The sequence below is a fragment of the Mytilus trossulus genome, chromosome 8 (genome assembly GCF_036588685.1).
Source record: "Mytilus trossulus isolate FHL-02 chromosome 8, PNRI_Mtr1.1.1.hap1, whole genome shotgun sequence".
Taxonomy (NCBI): Eukaryota; Metazoa; Mollusca; class Bivalvia; order Mytilida; family Mytilidae; genus Mytilus; species Mytilus trossulus.
In genome coordinates this window covers 42942144-42959766 of record NC_086380.1, presented here as the reverse complement: position 1 = coordinate 42959766, position 17623 = coordinate 42942144, and the positions used below count along the sequence as shown (strand labels likewise).

The window sequence follows — 17623 nt, the reverse complement described above, 5'->3', positions numbered from 1 at the left end:
CTCTAAAAATATGCATACTAGTACAGTGATAATGGACGTCATACTTAACTCCAAATTATACACAAGAAATTAAAATTAAAAATCATACAAGACTTACAAAGGCCAGAGGCTCCTGACTTGGGACAGGCGTAAAATTGCGGCGGGGTTAAACATGTTTATGAGATCTCAACCCCCCCTATACCTCTAGCCAATGTAGAAAAGTAAACGCATAACAATACGCACATTAAAATTCAGTTCAAGAGTACAATGTCAATGATAGTAACAAAAGAAAACAAATAAAATGACAATAATACATAAATAACAACGGACTACTAGCAGTTGACTGACAGGCCAGCTCCAGACCTCAATTAAACTTATTGAAAGATTATGTCTTCATCATATGAATATCAGGCACATTCCCTCCCGTTAGGGGTTTAGTATCATACTATCATACCTTATATATGAGAAGAACATAACCCGTGACATGCCAACAACTGTTTTTTTTTTAGAAATAAATGTGTTTAGTTCCGATGCAAAGACCCTATAAGTGAATCAATATTAAAGCCAAAATATGCAATCTTTAATGACCTGACAACAGTATCGTAACTATATCCCTTCTTAATAAGTCTATTCAAAGGATTTGTTAGTTTCTGAGGTGAATACTGACACCTTTGTGCTTCATTAAGAATATTTCCATAAACAATTGAATGTGAAATACCTGAACGTACATGTATAAGATGTCTGCATGTTGAGCTATATTTACACATGATGTCCTTTTACCGATGATAAAAGGAGTAGGTCCGGTAAGACTACTTTTTGGCCCCAAAATATAGTAGTTTTACAAAATTGTTCAAATGTAAATTTTTAGTTATTTATTAAACAGTTGAATGCTTCTGCTTCATAAATATGGGCTGTTGTTTGACAATAAAATGCACATATATCGGGTTGTAGCACAATTAAGTCATGCTAAATTACTGAAATCTTCAAAATTCTATCATTTTAGTTAAATTTTAGACAGTTTCCGTGTAAAACGAAAGTGGCCGCATTCGTGTTCATCCTTAATATTGAAATGTAAGTTGTATTTTATGATAATACATAACATATATAAAGATTGTGGATGAACACGGATGCAGTCATTTTTGACAAAAAAACATCTCAAAAGTGACGTTTTTTGGAATATTTGAGAGATTTTTTATATTTGAGCTTGAATCGGATCGTTTTTAATGACTAAATCAGTTAAAATCTTTCACATAAACTAATTGAATAAGTGAAATAGACACTTAAGTGTTTAAAAAGTGGTCAAAATCTTTCGTCAGATGAAACTGAAATTTGAGATGGTGACAAGGGAATAGAATGAGATCAAAATGAGTCCTTACCGGACCTTCTCCTTTAGTAAATGTTTTGACTAATTTGTGATATCGAAAACACTGGTGTAATAATTTTTCAGTAAAACATAAATTTCTCTCGTTAAATTCTAAAACATTGTTACATACACGAGCGAATCGTACAAGTTGAGATATATTATAAACACCGTAAGATGGTGACAAGGGAATAGAATGAGACCAGTTGTATTAATGCAAATGAGACATGGACCCGAAAAGCAAACACACTTACTATGATTAATGACATCAAACGCTACAAAAATGTAAAATAACAAAAATACCGAACTCCTAGGAAAATTGTAAACAGAAAGTCCTTAAGCAAAACGTTGTTTAGTAATGAGTCCAGCAAAACAATAATGTTGATCACTTACTTCAAATGTGCATTCCATTTATCTTCAATGGCTTTCGTATATTTCATTAAACGTTTGTAAGAAGCTTTGTCTTTACACGCTTCAAGTTGGTCCACGGGTATACCTGGAAACTCCTTAATTGGTTGGAGGTCTTCTAAACATTGCAAAAAGTATTTAAGTGCATGGCCGTGCAATTTCAGTAGAATAGTTTCCATGTTGTTGCTGTGAACTGACTAAGATACACAAACCATTATGAATAAAGATCAAATATCTGCAAGTATAAGTATTAAAAAGAGAGTAGAAACATATAAAGCTAATATTTATAAAAGAAACAAAATATGTTAGAACAAAACAAAATGGAGAAAGAACTTAAAGTCATTCAATGTAATGACAAACGGCGAATTAAAACGAAATTTAAAAAAAAGAGAAACGGAAGAAAAAAAAATAGCTCAACTTAATTCATTTCAAGAAACGCCACGTAATGTGTTTGAACATGTTGAAATCGAACAAATTTATTATATATTGTCCGGGGCTTTGATTTTTGTTTAAACACATTTAAGTTGTCGATTCTGTGATTTTAAGGGATGCTAAAAGAGACTGCGTGTGGATTTATACTTTGATCTACTTTCACTTATATAGATCTAACCACTGAGTAAATATGACAACAAAAAATACGCGCTCAATAAAATATCAATGTCAAATTGTTTACTTACGGACAAAGGTTGCCAAAACTATGTGCGAAAGATGTAATATGTAAGTCGCAGTTCAGTATCCTGCAATTCTGAAGTCTTTGTTTCCATATAGTAATGACAAAACATAATAAGGAGCAAAATGGAACTACTGACCGAATCATTCAATATAAAGAATGTTTATGTTGGTATATAAAAAAGAAGATGTGGTATGATTGCCAATGAGACAACTGTCCACAAGAGCCAAAAAATGACACAGACATTAACAACTATAGATCACTGTACGGCCTTCAACAATGAGCAAAGCCCATACCGCATAGTCAGCTGTAAAAGGCCCTGATAAGACAATGTAAAACAATTCAAACGAGAAAACTAACGACCTTATTTATATATAAAAAAAAAAGTGAACGTAAATGAATGTATGTATATTTAGTTTGCTTAGATATTTCCTTTACAAAGAAAGGTAACCGTTATAAAAGTGTTTGGTGTACGATGTAAATTTAAAAGACAAATGTTTGAGGATTTAGAACTACCATTCAGAAGATGATCCTGAAGATTTATGATTTGTCGCATTAGACCCTTTGGTCAACAAAATGACATAAACAAAAATTTGCAAATGTTGTTATAATTTCATTTGTGATAGAGCTAATTATATAAGTGGATTTGGAATGATTGTCAATGAGATGACTATCCATTAAAGTTCAAATGAAGTGGATGTAATTATATGACGTCTACGTATTCATCAATTTTATAGATCGGTAAAAAAGAAAAAAAAGAATATATAACGTTATGGAAATCTAGGCGATAGCAATTAACCAGAATGACATCACGGTCATCCACTGTAATAAGTACACAATTCTTTACTTTTTTTTAAATTGCAAGCGTTGAACCATTGGACCGGTCAATAGTTTCCAACAATTGGATCTCGCTGTCACTATTTGACCGCAAGCGAAATTCCGATCCCCATTGATGGCCTTCTGCCGTTGCCTGCTCTATATATGGTCAAGTTGTTGTCTCCTTGACACATTCCCTATTTCCATTCTAAATTTTACTGGACAGGAATTTTAAACCTCTATATATATTATATACAATTTGTTCTATCTAGAACCACCCATCCAGTCTGTGGTGGTGGTTTCCGGCTTTCGTTTTTGATGTACAAATTCTAGAATATATTATTGTCAATTTCTTTAATATGTACAGATGAGTGTATTTGAATTAAATATAATTTACAAACCCTGAAACATATCTTGTTTGTCAACACTGCACATTTCTTGTTAAGTTCAAAACCTGTACTTACCTACATATTCAACACTGAAATAAACTTCCGGGTTTATTGACATTGACAAATCAATAAATACATTTATCTTTGATTGATAAAATTTGAACAGACATGTCGAAGCATTTAAATACTGTTCTATGTATATATGTATGTCATGTATATAAAATGGTTTTATTTTGAGACGACACATCCACGTGGACACATCCTACATACATGTATATATATAAATACTATTAAAAGAAACATATTCCCAAGCTCATTGTTGTTGACTCTACCGTCGCGAGATTACGATTACTGACACTAGGGGAAGGGAAACTGTGATTTATCCTATCCACCCACCCCACCACTGTTTGGCCAAAACATTTATTGAAAAATATCAATAAACGAAACTAAACACTGACTAACCCTTTACTATAACATTTATAAGACTTAAAAAACACTGTTCTCTTTACATTTTTTTACTTTCCACTTTCAAGAACTGAATTGCTGTGGATGTTTCTTTTTGCATGCTGATACATATGATAGATGTTATTGTTTGACCGAAGCACATTTCATATTGAGATACCATAAGAAAAGAAGTGCCTACAATTCTTATAGTAATATGTGTATGCTAAGATCACACATTTAATACATGAACGAGTTGAATCAATCTTTTGGGTTTTTTTTTCTATATATTAGCATACATTTTTTTGTAAGTTAAACGTTGTCATTAAAGTTGAATTTATTGGAAAATAAATTGCAATAGTGTATATTTTTCATTCACAATTGTAACTTTTCTTAACATTTCCTGTACTAAGACAGGAATACGGTAGGTGTATTTAAATAGTTTGTTTCTATGCATGCTGGCGTCTGTTTTTGTGGTACTTCAGTGTTCCTGTTGTTCCTTTTAACGTGTTTAATTGTTTTCTTTTCAAACATATAAAAGTTGATGTGTTTCCCTCCATTTTAGTTTTTATCCGCCGATTTTTTTCTCTCTCAATCAATTGATAACATTTGAACAGCGGTATACTACTGTGGCTTTATTTATTTTTTTGCTTTGGAAATATTAATTGTCATCTACTGTGGATTCATTTATTTTCGTGGATAACAATTTTTGTGGTTTGAGGAAAACCTGTATATTCGTGGATATTTAATTTCGTGGTTTTGACAAAGTCTGCAAACATTCCTTCAATCTAATTAAAATATTGATCTCTGATTACGTTATACTGCATATGAGGATGCAGTATAACGTAATCAGAGATCAATATTTTAATTAGATTGACATTCCTTTAGAATATTTGTAATTCGTTGAACATTTAAATTCGTGGTTCTCTTGTACCCACGAAATCCACTAAAATTTGTATCCAACGAATATTAATGAATCCACAGTATATGTTTGTCCCATTTGAGGTCTGACTGTAGTGTGATGCAAAGGTATTTAGCAAATGTAACAGTTTATAGAACAAGATTGTGAAGAGTTAAGTTTTGTTGTAAAGGTTGAACTTCAGTTGTGACAAAGAGAACCGTTACCGTACACTTGTCTAGGTAAAATGTTATAGAATTGAGAATGAGAATGGGGAATGTGTAAAAGAGACAACCAGAATAAAGAGTAGATAACAGCCGATATGGCCACCGATTGGTCTTCAATGCAGCAAGACAATCACACACCCGGAGATGGGCCAAAGCTGGCCTCTAAATGAAAATGTGTGTGGACGTCATACAAAACCATATAAACGAACTAGAAATGAAACATACACTTTTTGTCAACCATAGGCCAGAGGCTCCTGACTTGGGACAGGCGTATAAATGTGGTTAGAAATTAAATATGTTTTGTTATTTCTTTTTATTTACTAAATATATTTTAAATGTAACAAAGCTGTCCTTTTATGTATGTATAAGCTGTTTGTTTTAATGATAGTGTCTCATAAGTCGTTTTCGGCTGGCATCCTTTTACTTAAATGTTAGGTTCTTATGACTTTATGTGTATATATATATATATATATATTGATATTGTAATGGATGGTGACACTTAAATAAAATAAAATAAATCTTAAAATCTAAATCTTGAATCGAGATCTAGCCAATGTAGAAAAAACCCCACAGAAAACGCACAGGGAAAACTCAGTTCAAATGAAGTCCGAGTCCGATGTTAGAATAAAAAAAACACAAAAAAAGAAAGAACCATAATAACAATGATATATAAAAAAGAAGATGTGGTACCGATGATGATTGCCAATGAGACACCTATCCACAAAAGGCCAAAATAATTATGTCTTCGTCATCAAATCATCAATGAAACACAATACCTCCCTTTAGGGGTTTACAGTATTATACAGTGTACCAAGGATAGTAAAATATTAGAAAAACATACACCATTTTTTTTGTCACTTTTGGTATTAGATCCTGTTTAACATATCAAGATCCAGGAAATGACAGTGTTCTTTGTTAGTATTAGATAATTCTAAAGTAAATTCGACGGAATACATCACTGAGTGAACTCGTCATTAATCATTGAGAGCCAAAATGACCATTTCAGTACAGACTGTACCAAAACTATAGACAAAATTATATCAAAATATGACAACTATATTTTTATTGGTGATTTTAATTATAACATGCTTAACTGTGATAAGAGTGGAATGATAAGAGAAATCTGTGATATTTTTAATTTAAAGAACATTATTAAGAAAGCTACATGTTTTTACAAAAATTGCTAAAGCAACCCTTTTAGATTTGATTTTAATGAATCATGACTGTGATTTTAAAAAGATATGTAATTTTGGCACTGGAATTAGCGATGTGCACAACTTTATATCTGTGCAGTTAAATTGTGATTTACCTAAAATTTTACCAAAAAAGAAGATATGCAGAAGCTTTAAGAATTTTGATGCTTCAAAAAAAATCAGCATTTTGATATATCTGAATTTGATAATGTAAATACAGCATATGATAATTTTAACAAAAGTTTCATTGAGGTAGCTGACAAACGCGCACCTTTTAAGGAAAGGAAAAATTTTCCTAATCAAGTACCATATATGAATGCAGAGCTTAAAAGTGCCATTTATAAGAAAAAAATGTTGTATAATAAATTTCAAACGTTCAGTGGTAGTAAGAACTGGGAGACATATAGGCGGCAACGCAACTATATTACAAAACTAAAAAATAAATCCATTAACCAATATTTTGTAGAGAGGTGTGCTGGAGGCCCGAAGTCGAAAGATTTCTGGCCAACAGTGAAACCTTTTCTTACAAATAAGGGAAACGTACACCAAAAGGAAACTGTCCTCTCTGAAAATAATGTTTTAATTACAAAACAGGAGGAGGTGTGTGAGATATTTATAATTAATGATTATTTTGTAAATGTTGCAAAGAATATATGAAGCAGTCAAATAAAGGTTAATGATGATCACCCGAGTATTTTGGCCATTAAAGATAATATTCCTGATCTTGATCAAAACAATTTTACCTTTTCCCCTATAGATCAAGACTTTGTTGAGAAACGTATACGTAAAATTAATGTTAAAAAAGCCACTGGTATAGATGGCATCTCACCTAAATTACTGCATTTTGCTAAACCTGCTATTGCAAAACCCGATACTGATATTGTTAATTTGTCATTATCATCATCGACCTTCCCTGACCGTCTTAAGGAAGCTCAAGTTGCACCTATTCACAAAAAGAATAGTGTTTTAGAAAAAGGAAATTATAGACCGGTAAGTGTATTACCGGCTATTTCTAAAATTTTGAAAATGCCATAGAAGTACAATTAGAACAGTACTTTGATAAAATCTTCAGTCCATTTTTGGCAGCTTTTAGATCTGGTTTTGGATGTCAGTCAACTTTAGTCAGAGTGATTGAAGATTGGAAATTAGCCTTAGATCAAAATAAATACCTTGCAGCTATCCTTATGGACTTATCCAAAGCATTTGACTGTCTACCCCATGACTTACTGCTACTGAAACTAAAAGCTTATGGTCTATCCAAATCCTCACTTGATATGTTATATAGTTATTTAACAAAAAGAAAACAATGTGTGAAAGTAAACCAAAATTTAAGTGGTATGCTTGACATATTTAAAGGGGTACCACAAGGCTCTATCCTTGGACCCATCCTATTTAATATTTTTATTAACGATTTGTTCTTTTTTGTAAAAAAATGTTCTTTATATAACTATGCTGATGACAATACTTTGTCAAAGTCTGGAAATTCCTTACAAGATGTAATTTTTGCTCTTGAGAAAGACAGCAATCATTTAATACAGTGGTTTCAATAAAATGCAGGCCAACCCAGAGAAATTTCAAGCTATCTCTCTTGGCAAAAAAACACATGATAAAAAGATTGTGTTTGACTTGAATGGTATTTCTATATCATGTGAGGATGAGGTGAAACTTCTTGGAGTTACAATTGATTTTAAATTAAACTTTAATTTACACATTTCAAATATTTGTAAAAAGGCTGCAAGGCAATTAAATGTTTTGAAAAGAATTGGGAAACATCTAAACAAACTGAGTAAGCTTACAATTTACTACTCTTTTATTATGTCTAATTTCAGTTACTGCCCTTTGACTTGGCATTTCTGTGGGGAACAAAATACCAGAAAAATAGAAAAAATACAAGAACGAGCGCTTCGATTTATTTATGAAGACCATCTGAGCTCATACGAAACACTCCTACAGATTTCGAACCTTCCATCATTAAAAACTCGCAGAATGCGCTCAATTGCCTTGAAGACCTTTGAAATAATTAATAAAAAATGTCTTTTATTTATGCAAGATTTAGTTGTAATAAAAAACAATTCCTATAATTTCAGGTATGTAAACACTGCTGAGGTACCTAGACCTAGAACCTCCAGTTATGGTAAAAGATCTTTTTGATTTGAGGCAGCACAAGTATGGAACTTACTTCCTAATGAGGCTAGACTCATGACTTCTTTTGACCAGTTTAGGAATTACATAAATTCCTGGTGTGGGGTCAAAAATGCTTCTGCAGTTCATGTCGTTTCCATCCAGTGCTGTCTCAAAGCTGAAATTTCTTTCTTTCTTTTTATAATGGCCTTTTGGTCTGCTTTTTATGCATTTTTTAAATATATATCTGCCATTAAATGCTAGTGCTTATTTTTATTTATTTATTGTTTGTATGCTTTTAGTTTGTTATATTCTATGATCGTCAAGTGATTTGTTGATTTCCCCGCTTCAATGCACATAGAGGCGCTTGCCACATGAGCTTTGACTCTGGAGGCTCACAAATCAAATTGAAGTTTGCTTTCATTATATTACATGTTTTATTTGGTTACTAAGTATTTGCATGCATGATGCTGCATGATTTTCATTGTGATAGTCGGTTAAAGAGCTCACCAGAGCTCATGTTTTCTCTGTTATAATGTATATATATGCCGACTCTAAATAAAATTTACTTACTTACTTACTTACTTACTTACTAAAATATCATCCAATATTTTAACGTGTTATAAAGTTTTTTGAATCCGAGATGTTGTTTTGATATTGCTGATTTTAGTCATATAAAATTGTAATTCATAACAAATACAGACATGCACATGTCACAAATAAGTGGTGCGGTAGCTGAGTTAATATTATATATATAATTATATATAGGACTATGTATGCCAATTGGCTGGTTTATTAATATTAATATTATTAATATTATGAGAGACATGTATTATATGTCTCTGATATTATGTTGTTTTAACATTCTGCAGATTTATTCCCTTGTCGGCTTGTTTCTTATTGCACCCTTTGTCCCCACCAAAATTAGAATAAACGCAAGGACCAATGCTAGATCACTCGTTAACACATTTTTATTTCATTTTTCATGTTTTTATTGTTTCCGGATTCCTAATCATCGTATTTCCGAACTTGATAAAGTTTACAAATAATTTGGAAACTTCCGGTTTCAGAATTGCAATTTTGTGATCATAAATAATTATTTTAGAAATGGATGCAGAAGCATGGGGACAGCTTGTCAGCTTAACGGATATCGACACGGAACCAATATTTTTAACGTCAGACTCATTTACCATCGGAAGGGCAAAAGGTTAATGTCAAATTGTTACTCTGTTGAAATTTGAAATACTCACTTCTTAAGGTTCATGTGGACCCTATGGCTAAAATGGCCGTATTTTCACCTCAACATTTTCTCTGAGTACAGGCAAACCTGTGCATCTGGAAAAGTTTTAAGGCATAGCATGCCCTAGATAAATAGAATTCAAATGCATTGTATGATTTAGAAAATTCATAACGTAACTGGATTTTGCCGTACACTTTTTTCGTCTCTGCAGAAGATGATAAAATTAACGAACAGTTGAGTTTATCTTGATATGGTCCACTCAGGTACACAGTTTAAATAACCAATTATTGTACGGTATCTATTGTCCATCTAATGTCCATGTTAATTAGAAATGCTCACTTTAATTTTTACCTGTGGGGAAGTTCTCAAACCTGTTTCCCAAGTTAGTTTATTTTGGCGCCTTCTGGAGGAATGAAAAAAAGTGCACAGCAAAATCCTGATAAGTTTTTATTTTTCTAAAACATAAAACATACTTAAAATTCATTTATCTAGGGCATGCTATACCTGATTTTTTTTACAGATGCGCAGGTTTGTCTGTACTCAGAGTAAATTTTGAGGTGAAAATACAGCCATTTTTGCCATAGGGTCCACATGAACCTTAATTACTCTTATTTTTTTGTCAACTTTCTAGGGGTTTGTATTTCATTTTTGTGTTGAATAATTTTTAATCATCATCATCATGTTTTGGTTAGTGTATTGTTATAAATTTGTTTTGCATTGTTTCTTGCAAATAACAGTGATTTCCCTAGTGTTTAAGGAATCCGGGTCTGTTCGCGCCCATTCATGTTCGCACCCACTCATGTTCGTCCCCTTTCACTTTCGCACCCTACATGTTCGCACCCAAAGTCCGTTTGCTCCCTACATTCATACATGTTCGCGCCCAATTTTAATTGGTTTTGGGTTTGATAACTTTAATTTGTATTCAAGCTTTGGCAAGTAGTACTCTTGTAAGTATAATTGTTTTCATTGTCTCAAAATAAAGTGAGACAGCATTTTTTATTGTGTTGGATAAATTGATAGACTATAGTGTATTGTTAAAACAAATACTATTCCTTTCTAATAAAGTGGGATTCTGTCAACATTTTATTTTGTGTTGAATAACTCTTCTTCATCACGGTTTTGGTTAGTGTACGTGTAATTGCTATAAATTTGTTTTATTGACTTGTTTCAAAATGAAGTGAGATTCTGGCTACATATTTTTTTTGTGTGTTGAATACATTTTATCATGTTTTGGTTATAATAGTGTATTGCTATATTTTATTGTTTTATTGTTTTAGATCAAAGGGACCAAGCTCATGAAGCTGTTAAAAAACAAATATCTTGTGTGCTTTCCATTTAAAATCTTCAATCTTTTACTCATACCAAGCTACATGTGTAAATAAATTTGGTATTAACATGAAAGCAATTAAAAACAACAATCCTGATTTTCCAATTATTAAACTGGAATTTAAACTTAAATTGGCCGCGAACCTGTAGAGTGCGAACGGACCTTGGGTGCGAACGTGTAGGGTGCGAAAGTATAGTGGGCGCGAACAGACCTGATACCGTGTTTAAGGGAAGGGACCAAGGGCCAAAGAAGTCCTATAAAATGACTTCACATTCTTACATGTATTCAATTGTAAACGTTTTTAAACTGATATTTTCATTTTTTATTTTTTGACACATTGATAGTAAAAGAAATATCTGAACAGTAAATAGAAATAGTAAATGATGCCCCCGAGGTCATATGTTATAGGACTAAGGGTCAAAGCAATAGGGAATATAAGTTCTTGAAATGTTGGATTTGCAGAAAATATATACATTGTAAGTTCACACCAGCCGCATGCAATTTGGTCCCAAAGAAAATTTGGAAAATTAAGAGAGAAAATCTGCATTCTGCATGTTCTGAGAAGGAATAAGTTATAATTGTTAAATCATGAACATTTTCAAGAGATTTTTAAACAAAATACCACATTATGACACCAACAAAACCTAACAATGATATCTATATACAATTGGGAATTTTAGAGCTGAAAATTGGGGAAAAAGAGCATCGTTTGGATAGGGGCCCATATTGGGACCCAAATGAGAGGGTTGGAAAATTCCTGAATAAAGTGTGAATCTGACAACTGAGCCAAGCTGTAAAAAACAACTATCTTTCAATTTCATGTTTTTTTTTCATTTAAAATTTTCAAAGTTTTACTCATACCAAGTTAAATACATGCAGTATTTACATCAAAGCAAATAAAAAACAACATGATTTTTAAACACTCAACAATAACTCCAAATTAGGCTGTGTAACAATGTGTAAAAATACCCAATTTGCAGTAATTTTAAACAAAATTAACATTTAATCATGTTTGTTATCAATTATCATGATCAATAGAAAAAAATATATAATAATTCCTTCAATTTTATTCAAGAAAATAGAATTAATTGGTCTATACATATAGAAAAGATTAAATATTTCAACTTAATAAAATAAGGCGCAAACGTGTAGGGTTCAAATTAAAATCAAACGGAATTCAGGGGTGAACATGCCAGGTGTGAAAGTGTATTGGGTATGAACGGACGTAATACCCTATCCCTGCTCTATTAAAAGTTTTCAGCACTTTCATAATGGTCATTCTGTAGAGTAGTATAGAAATGATATATTTTCTGTAAGTACATAATCTTGAAAACGTATCCTGCATGTATTCAAGAATTTTTTTTTTTTATGCACAGAAATCATACATTTCTATTTGTACATGGGCATGATGGAGATAACTAATCATGCAGATGATAAAGATGACCTAAAGTTTTTGAAGCAAACTCTGTTTTTATGCCCCTGCCGTTATTGGAGGGGGGCACTAAGTTTTACCCTTGTCCGTCAGTTAGTATGTATGTCCTGAAAATTGGTTTCTAATGTCTCTAACTTGAGTTTGTCTTAACCAAATGTTATGAAACTTATACACCATGCTTATTACCACAAAATACAGATTCAGTTTGAAATTTGATGGCGACGCTTTTTAAGTTCTAGAGTTTGCCCCTTTTTGTACGACCGCAAATTTTGAAAAAATTTTCGTCGTATATTGCTATCACGTTGGCGTCGTCGTCGTCGTCGGCGTCGTCGTCGTCCGAATACTTTTAGTTTTCGCACTCTAACTTTAGTAAAAGTGAATAGAAATCTATGAAATTTTAACACAAGGTTTATGACCATAAAAGGAAGGCTGGTATTGATTTTGGGAGTTTTGGTCCCAACATTTTAGGAATTAGGGGCCAAAAAGGGCCCAAATAAGCATTTTCTTGGTTTTCGCACTATAACTTTAGTTTAAGTTAATAGAAATCTATGAAATTTTGACACAAGGTTTATGACCACAAAAGAAAGGTTGGGATTGATTTTGGGAGTTTTGGTTTCAACAGTTTAGGAATTAGGGGCCAAAAAAGGGCCCAAATAAGCATTATTCTTGGTTTTCGCACAATAACTTTAGTTAAAGTAAATAGAAATCAATGAAATTTAAACACAATGTTTATGACCACAAAAGGAAGGTTGGTATTGATTTTGGGAGTTTCGATCCCAACAGTTTAGGAATTAGGGGCCAAAAAGGGACCCAAATAAGCATTTTTCTTGGTTTTTGCACCATAGCGTTAGTATAAGTAAATAGAAATCTATGAAATTTAAACACAAGGTTTATGACTATAAAAGGAAGGTTGGTATTGATTTTGGGAGTTTTGGTCCCAACAGTTAAGGAAAAAGGGGCCCAAAGGGTCCAAAATTAAACTTTGTTTGATTTCATCAAAATTGAATAATTGGGGTTCTTTAATATGCCGAATCTAACTGTGTATGTAGATTCTTAATTTTTGGTCCCGTTTTCAAATTGGTCTACATTAAGGTCCAAAGGGTCCAAAATTAAACTTAGTTTGATTTTAACAAAAATTGAAACCTTGGGGTTCTTTGATATGCTGAATCTAAAAATGTACTTAGATTTTTGATTATTGGCCCAGTTTTCAAGTTGGCCCAAATCAAGGTCCAAAATTAAACATTGTTTGATTTCATCAAAAATTGAATAATTGGGGTTCTTTGATATGCCAAATCTTACTGTGTATGTAGATTCTTAATTTTTGGTCCAGTTTTAAAATTGGTCTAAATTAAAGTGCAAAGGGTCCAAATTTAAACTAAGTTTGATTTTAACAAAAATTAAATTCTTGGGCCTCTTTGATATGCTGAATCTAAACATGTACTTAGATTTTTGATTATGGGCCCAGTTTTCAAGTTGGTCCAAATCAGGATCTAAAATTATTATATTAAGTATTGTGCAATAGCAAGTCTTTTCAATTGCACAGTATTGTGCAATGGCAAGAAATATCTAATTTCACAATATTGTGAAATAGCAAATTTTTTTTTAATTAAGAGTTATCTTTCTTTGTCCAGTATAGTAAGCAAGAAATATCTGCAAGAATTTTTTTTAATTGGAGTTATCTTTCTTTGTCCAGAATCAACTTAAATCTTTGTTATATACAATATACAATGTAAATTCACTTTTTACTACCAACTGATAAATTTAAATAATCTTTACCATTCAGTGATAACAAGCAGTTTTTTTACATCTTAATATTTTATGATGTATTTAAATGAGTAGTAATTGTTGCAAACTCCATTAGAATATTTTAATTGAAATTAGTTTTGGAATAAGGGAAAGGGGATGTGATTAAAAAATTGGGTTCAATTTTTCTCATTTGAAATTTCATAAATAAAAAGAAAATTTCTTCAAACATTTTTTTGAGAGGATTAATATTCGACAGCATAGTGAATTGCTCTAAGAGAAAACAAAAAAATTAAGTTCATTTGAATACATTCATTCTGTGTCAGAAACCTATGCTGTATCAACTATTTAATCACAATCCAAATTTAGAGCGGAATCCAGCTTGAATGTTGTGTCCAAACTTGCCCCATCCGTTCAGGATTCAGCGGTTAATCAATTAATTAACATTTCGAATGATTTTGGGAAGGCTTTAGATAGCGGTAAAGAAATAAGGGTAGTATTCTGTGATATAAGTAAAGCATTTGATCGAGTCTGGCATAAGGGACTGCTATTTAAACTTCAACAAGCGGGTATATCGGGTTCTTTACTAAGGTGGTTTGAAAATTATCTTACAAATAGAGTCCAGCGGGTGGTTATTAACGGTTCAAGTTCTGGATGGTTACCTGTAAATGCAGGCGTCCCACAAGGGTCCATTCTAGGCCCTCTCCTATTTTTGATATTTATAAACGATATTGTAGAAGATATCCAAGCTCAAATTAAGCTATTCGCAGATGACACATCATTATATATTATGGTTGACAATCCAACAGAAACAGCTAAAATTTTAAATGATGATCTAGATAAGATTTATAATTGGTCCAAAAAATGGCTTGTGAATTTTAATGCCCAAAAAACTGAAAGTATGATAATTTCAAAAAAAATAAATAGACCCTTTCATCCTCCATTAAATATGAACACCCAAGAGTTACAAACAGTAGGTAAACACAAACATCTAGGTGTCCTCTTTTCTAATAACGGATCCTGGAACGATCATATTGAATATATAGTTTCTAAATCTTACAAAAGAATAAATATTATGAGAAAAATGAAAAATGTCCTTGATAGATTTACACTTGAAAAAATTTATATATCATTTGTTCGCCCAATTCTTGAATATGCCGATGTCGTTTGGGACCCTCAAAATCAGAATTTGATTGCTAAACTTGAAAGTATTCAGCTTGACGCAGCGCGTATCGTCACGGGGGGTACTAAACTTACCAGTATAAACAATTTATATGTTGAAACTCGATGGGAAAAATTATCTGAAAGACGACGCAATCACAGACTAACTCAGTATCACAAAATTTTGAATAATAAAACTCCAGAGTATTTAAGAGACTTATTACCTGATTCAGTAGGCAGTAGGCATGATCATAATACAAGACAGAGAAATAATATTTCACAAGTCAACACACGGACCCGTTTATATTCTGAATATTTCATCCCTGCAACAACAAAACTATGGAACACTCTTAACTTAAACATAAGAAAATGTGAATCTCTATCATTATTCAAAAAACAAATTAGTACCCAAAATAGTAAGATCCCAGCGTATTATTATATAGGACATCGTTTTGGTCAAATTCTTCATGCTCGCTTAAGAATGGATTCAAGTTCATTGAATTCTCACCTTTTCCTTCGTAACTTAGTAGACTCTCCAAATTGTCGTTGTGGTGATGTAGAAACAAATTCTCACTTCCTGTTATCTTGCCCTTTATATACTAATTTAAGACAAGAACTATTAGATTCTGTTTCAGTTCTTCCTGTCCAAGTTAACACAACAACTTTGCTTTTTGGATCAACGGTACTCTCAGATGAGCAAAATAGTCTTTTATTTAGTTTGGTGCAGAAATATATTATTAAAAGTAAACGTTTTAACCCTTGATGTTAATGCTTCGTCACTCATTAGAAACCAAAGCATTTCACACTGTATACAGTACAATAATTCATGTATATTTTTATTTATTTTTTATTTTTTTCTCAATAATTTTTTTTTCTTCTTATTCTTCTTTCACCTTTTTCATATTCATATATTTATTACAGAGCATGCCAGTTATTTATTTTATGTATTGTTCAATAAGTGTATTATTTTTGTAAAGGAGACAGATTTGTAAAAGCAAATTGCTTGTTTCTGAATCCTGAATATATTTGTATTATATCGTATCATGATGAATTTATCTGAATAAATATTGTTTAAACTAACCTCTGCGGTCGTATAAAGCTACGCCCTGCGAAGCATCTGGTTCATGTTTTTAAACAATGTTAAAGGGAAAATTACAAAAATTTTAGTTTCCGTTCTCTTAATCAAGTTTTCTTTTTCTATGGTTGCATTATTAAAGTTGATAGTTAAGCAAGAATTTTTGATGAACACATACAAGTAAATCATTGTTGTCATGGTTGTTACATGCATTAAATTTGGAAATAAACACTGTGTGACAATTTTATTTTTACAATTTTTTTTAAATTTCAGCTTATTTCATGTATTTATTTGCAATTGTCTGATGCAAAACAATATCATTGTTTGATTTCATGTAAACATGGTTAACAGTAACATCAATTCTAATAATTTGACATGTAATGATGTATGTTTATATTTAGACTGTGATTTACCATACACTGACAACAAGCTAGTATCCAGTAGACATTGTTGTATACAGAGAGATGAAATTGGAACGGTCTGGCTCTGTGATTCAAGGTGCGTAAGAAACTTTGAATAAATAATTGAGTTCCAAAAAAAACCCAAACATTAGTCTTCCTCTTAGTAAGATTGTTGCTATAATGAATTTCATGTACTATGGTGGTGTAGCTCAATGTTCATTTGTAAATATTTTATGCATATATATTCACAAAGATCTTTCAAAATAATTTAAACAGATGTTCTACATGTTCTTGTTATATATAGGCAGGGTAAATAACCAACACTAGGCCTCTAGTTTTATTACCAATATATAGCTATAAATTCCATCTACTAGTACTGTTTAATTGTCAACCTTTGAAATAAAAGATTTTATGTTTGTAATACAAACTTTGGATATTCATTGAAACACCATGTGTACAGTACTTTATTTGGGTCTTTTTTCATTTTCCAACTAAACTACATGTAACAAAGGATTTGATAATGACCTTCGAAAAATATTGCAAAATCAGAACTTTGTTAAACATTATAGATTTGAGTTCAGATTTCAAAGCAGCAATTCCTAGGTAAAACACATGTAAAATATATAGAAGTATATATTTCTAAATGATTTTTTATAGAATAAAGGATGTATTGAATTGACACACATCAGACATCATAATTCAAAGATGATACCAAAGGGACACCCAAACTCATAAGTCTGAT

The 17623-nt window shown here is 31.7% G+C and overlaps 1 protein-coding gene across 1 annotated transcript in view; it reads left to right on the top strand.

Moving 5' to 3' along the window:
* Positions 1–9609: 9609 nt before the first annotated feature.
* LOC134727686 (E3 ubiquitin-protein ligase CHFR-like) overlaps positions 9610–17623 on the top strand; it is a 30200-nt gene continuing 22186 nt past the window's right edge. Inside the window, exons 1-2 of the mRNA XM_063592068.1 lie at positions 9610–9709; positions 16882–16978. Coding sequence (XP_063448138.1) covers positions 9610–9709; positions 16882–16978 — 197 coding nt within the window. The remainder of the gene's footprint in view (positions 9710–16881; positions 16979–17623) is intronic.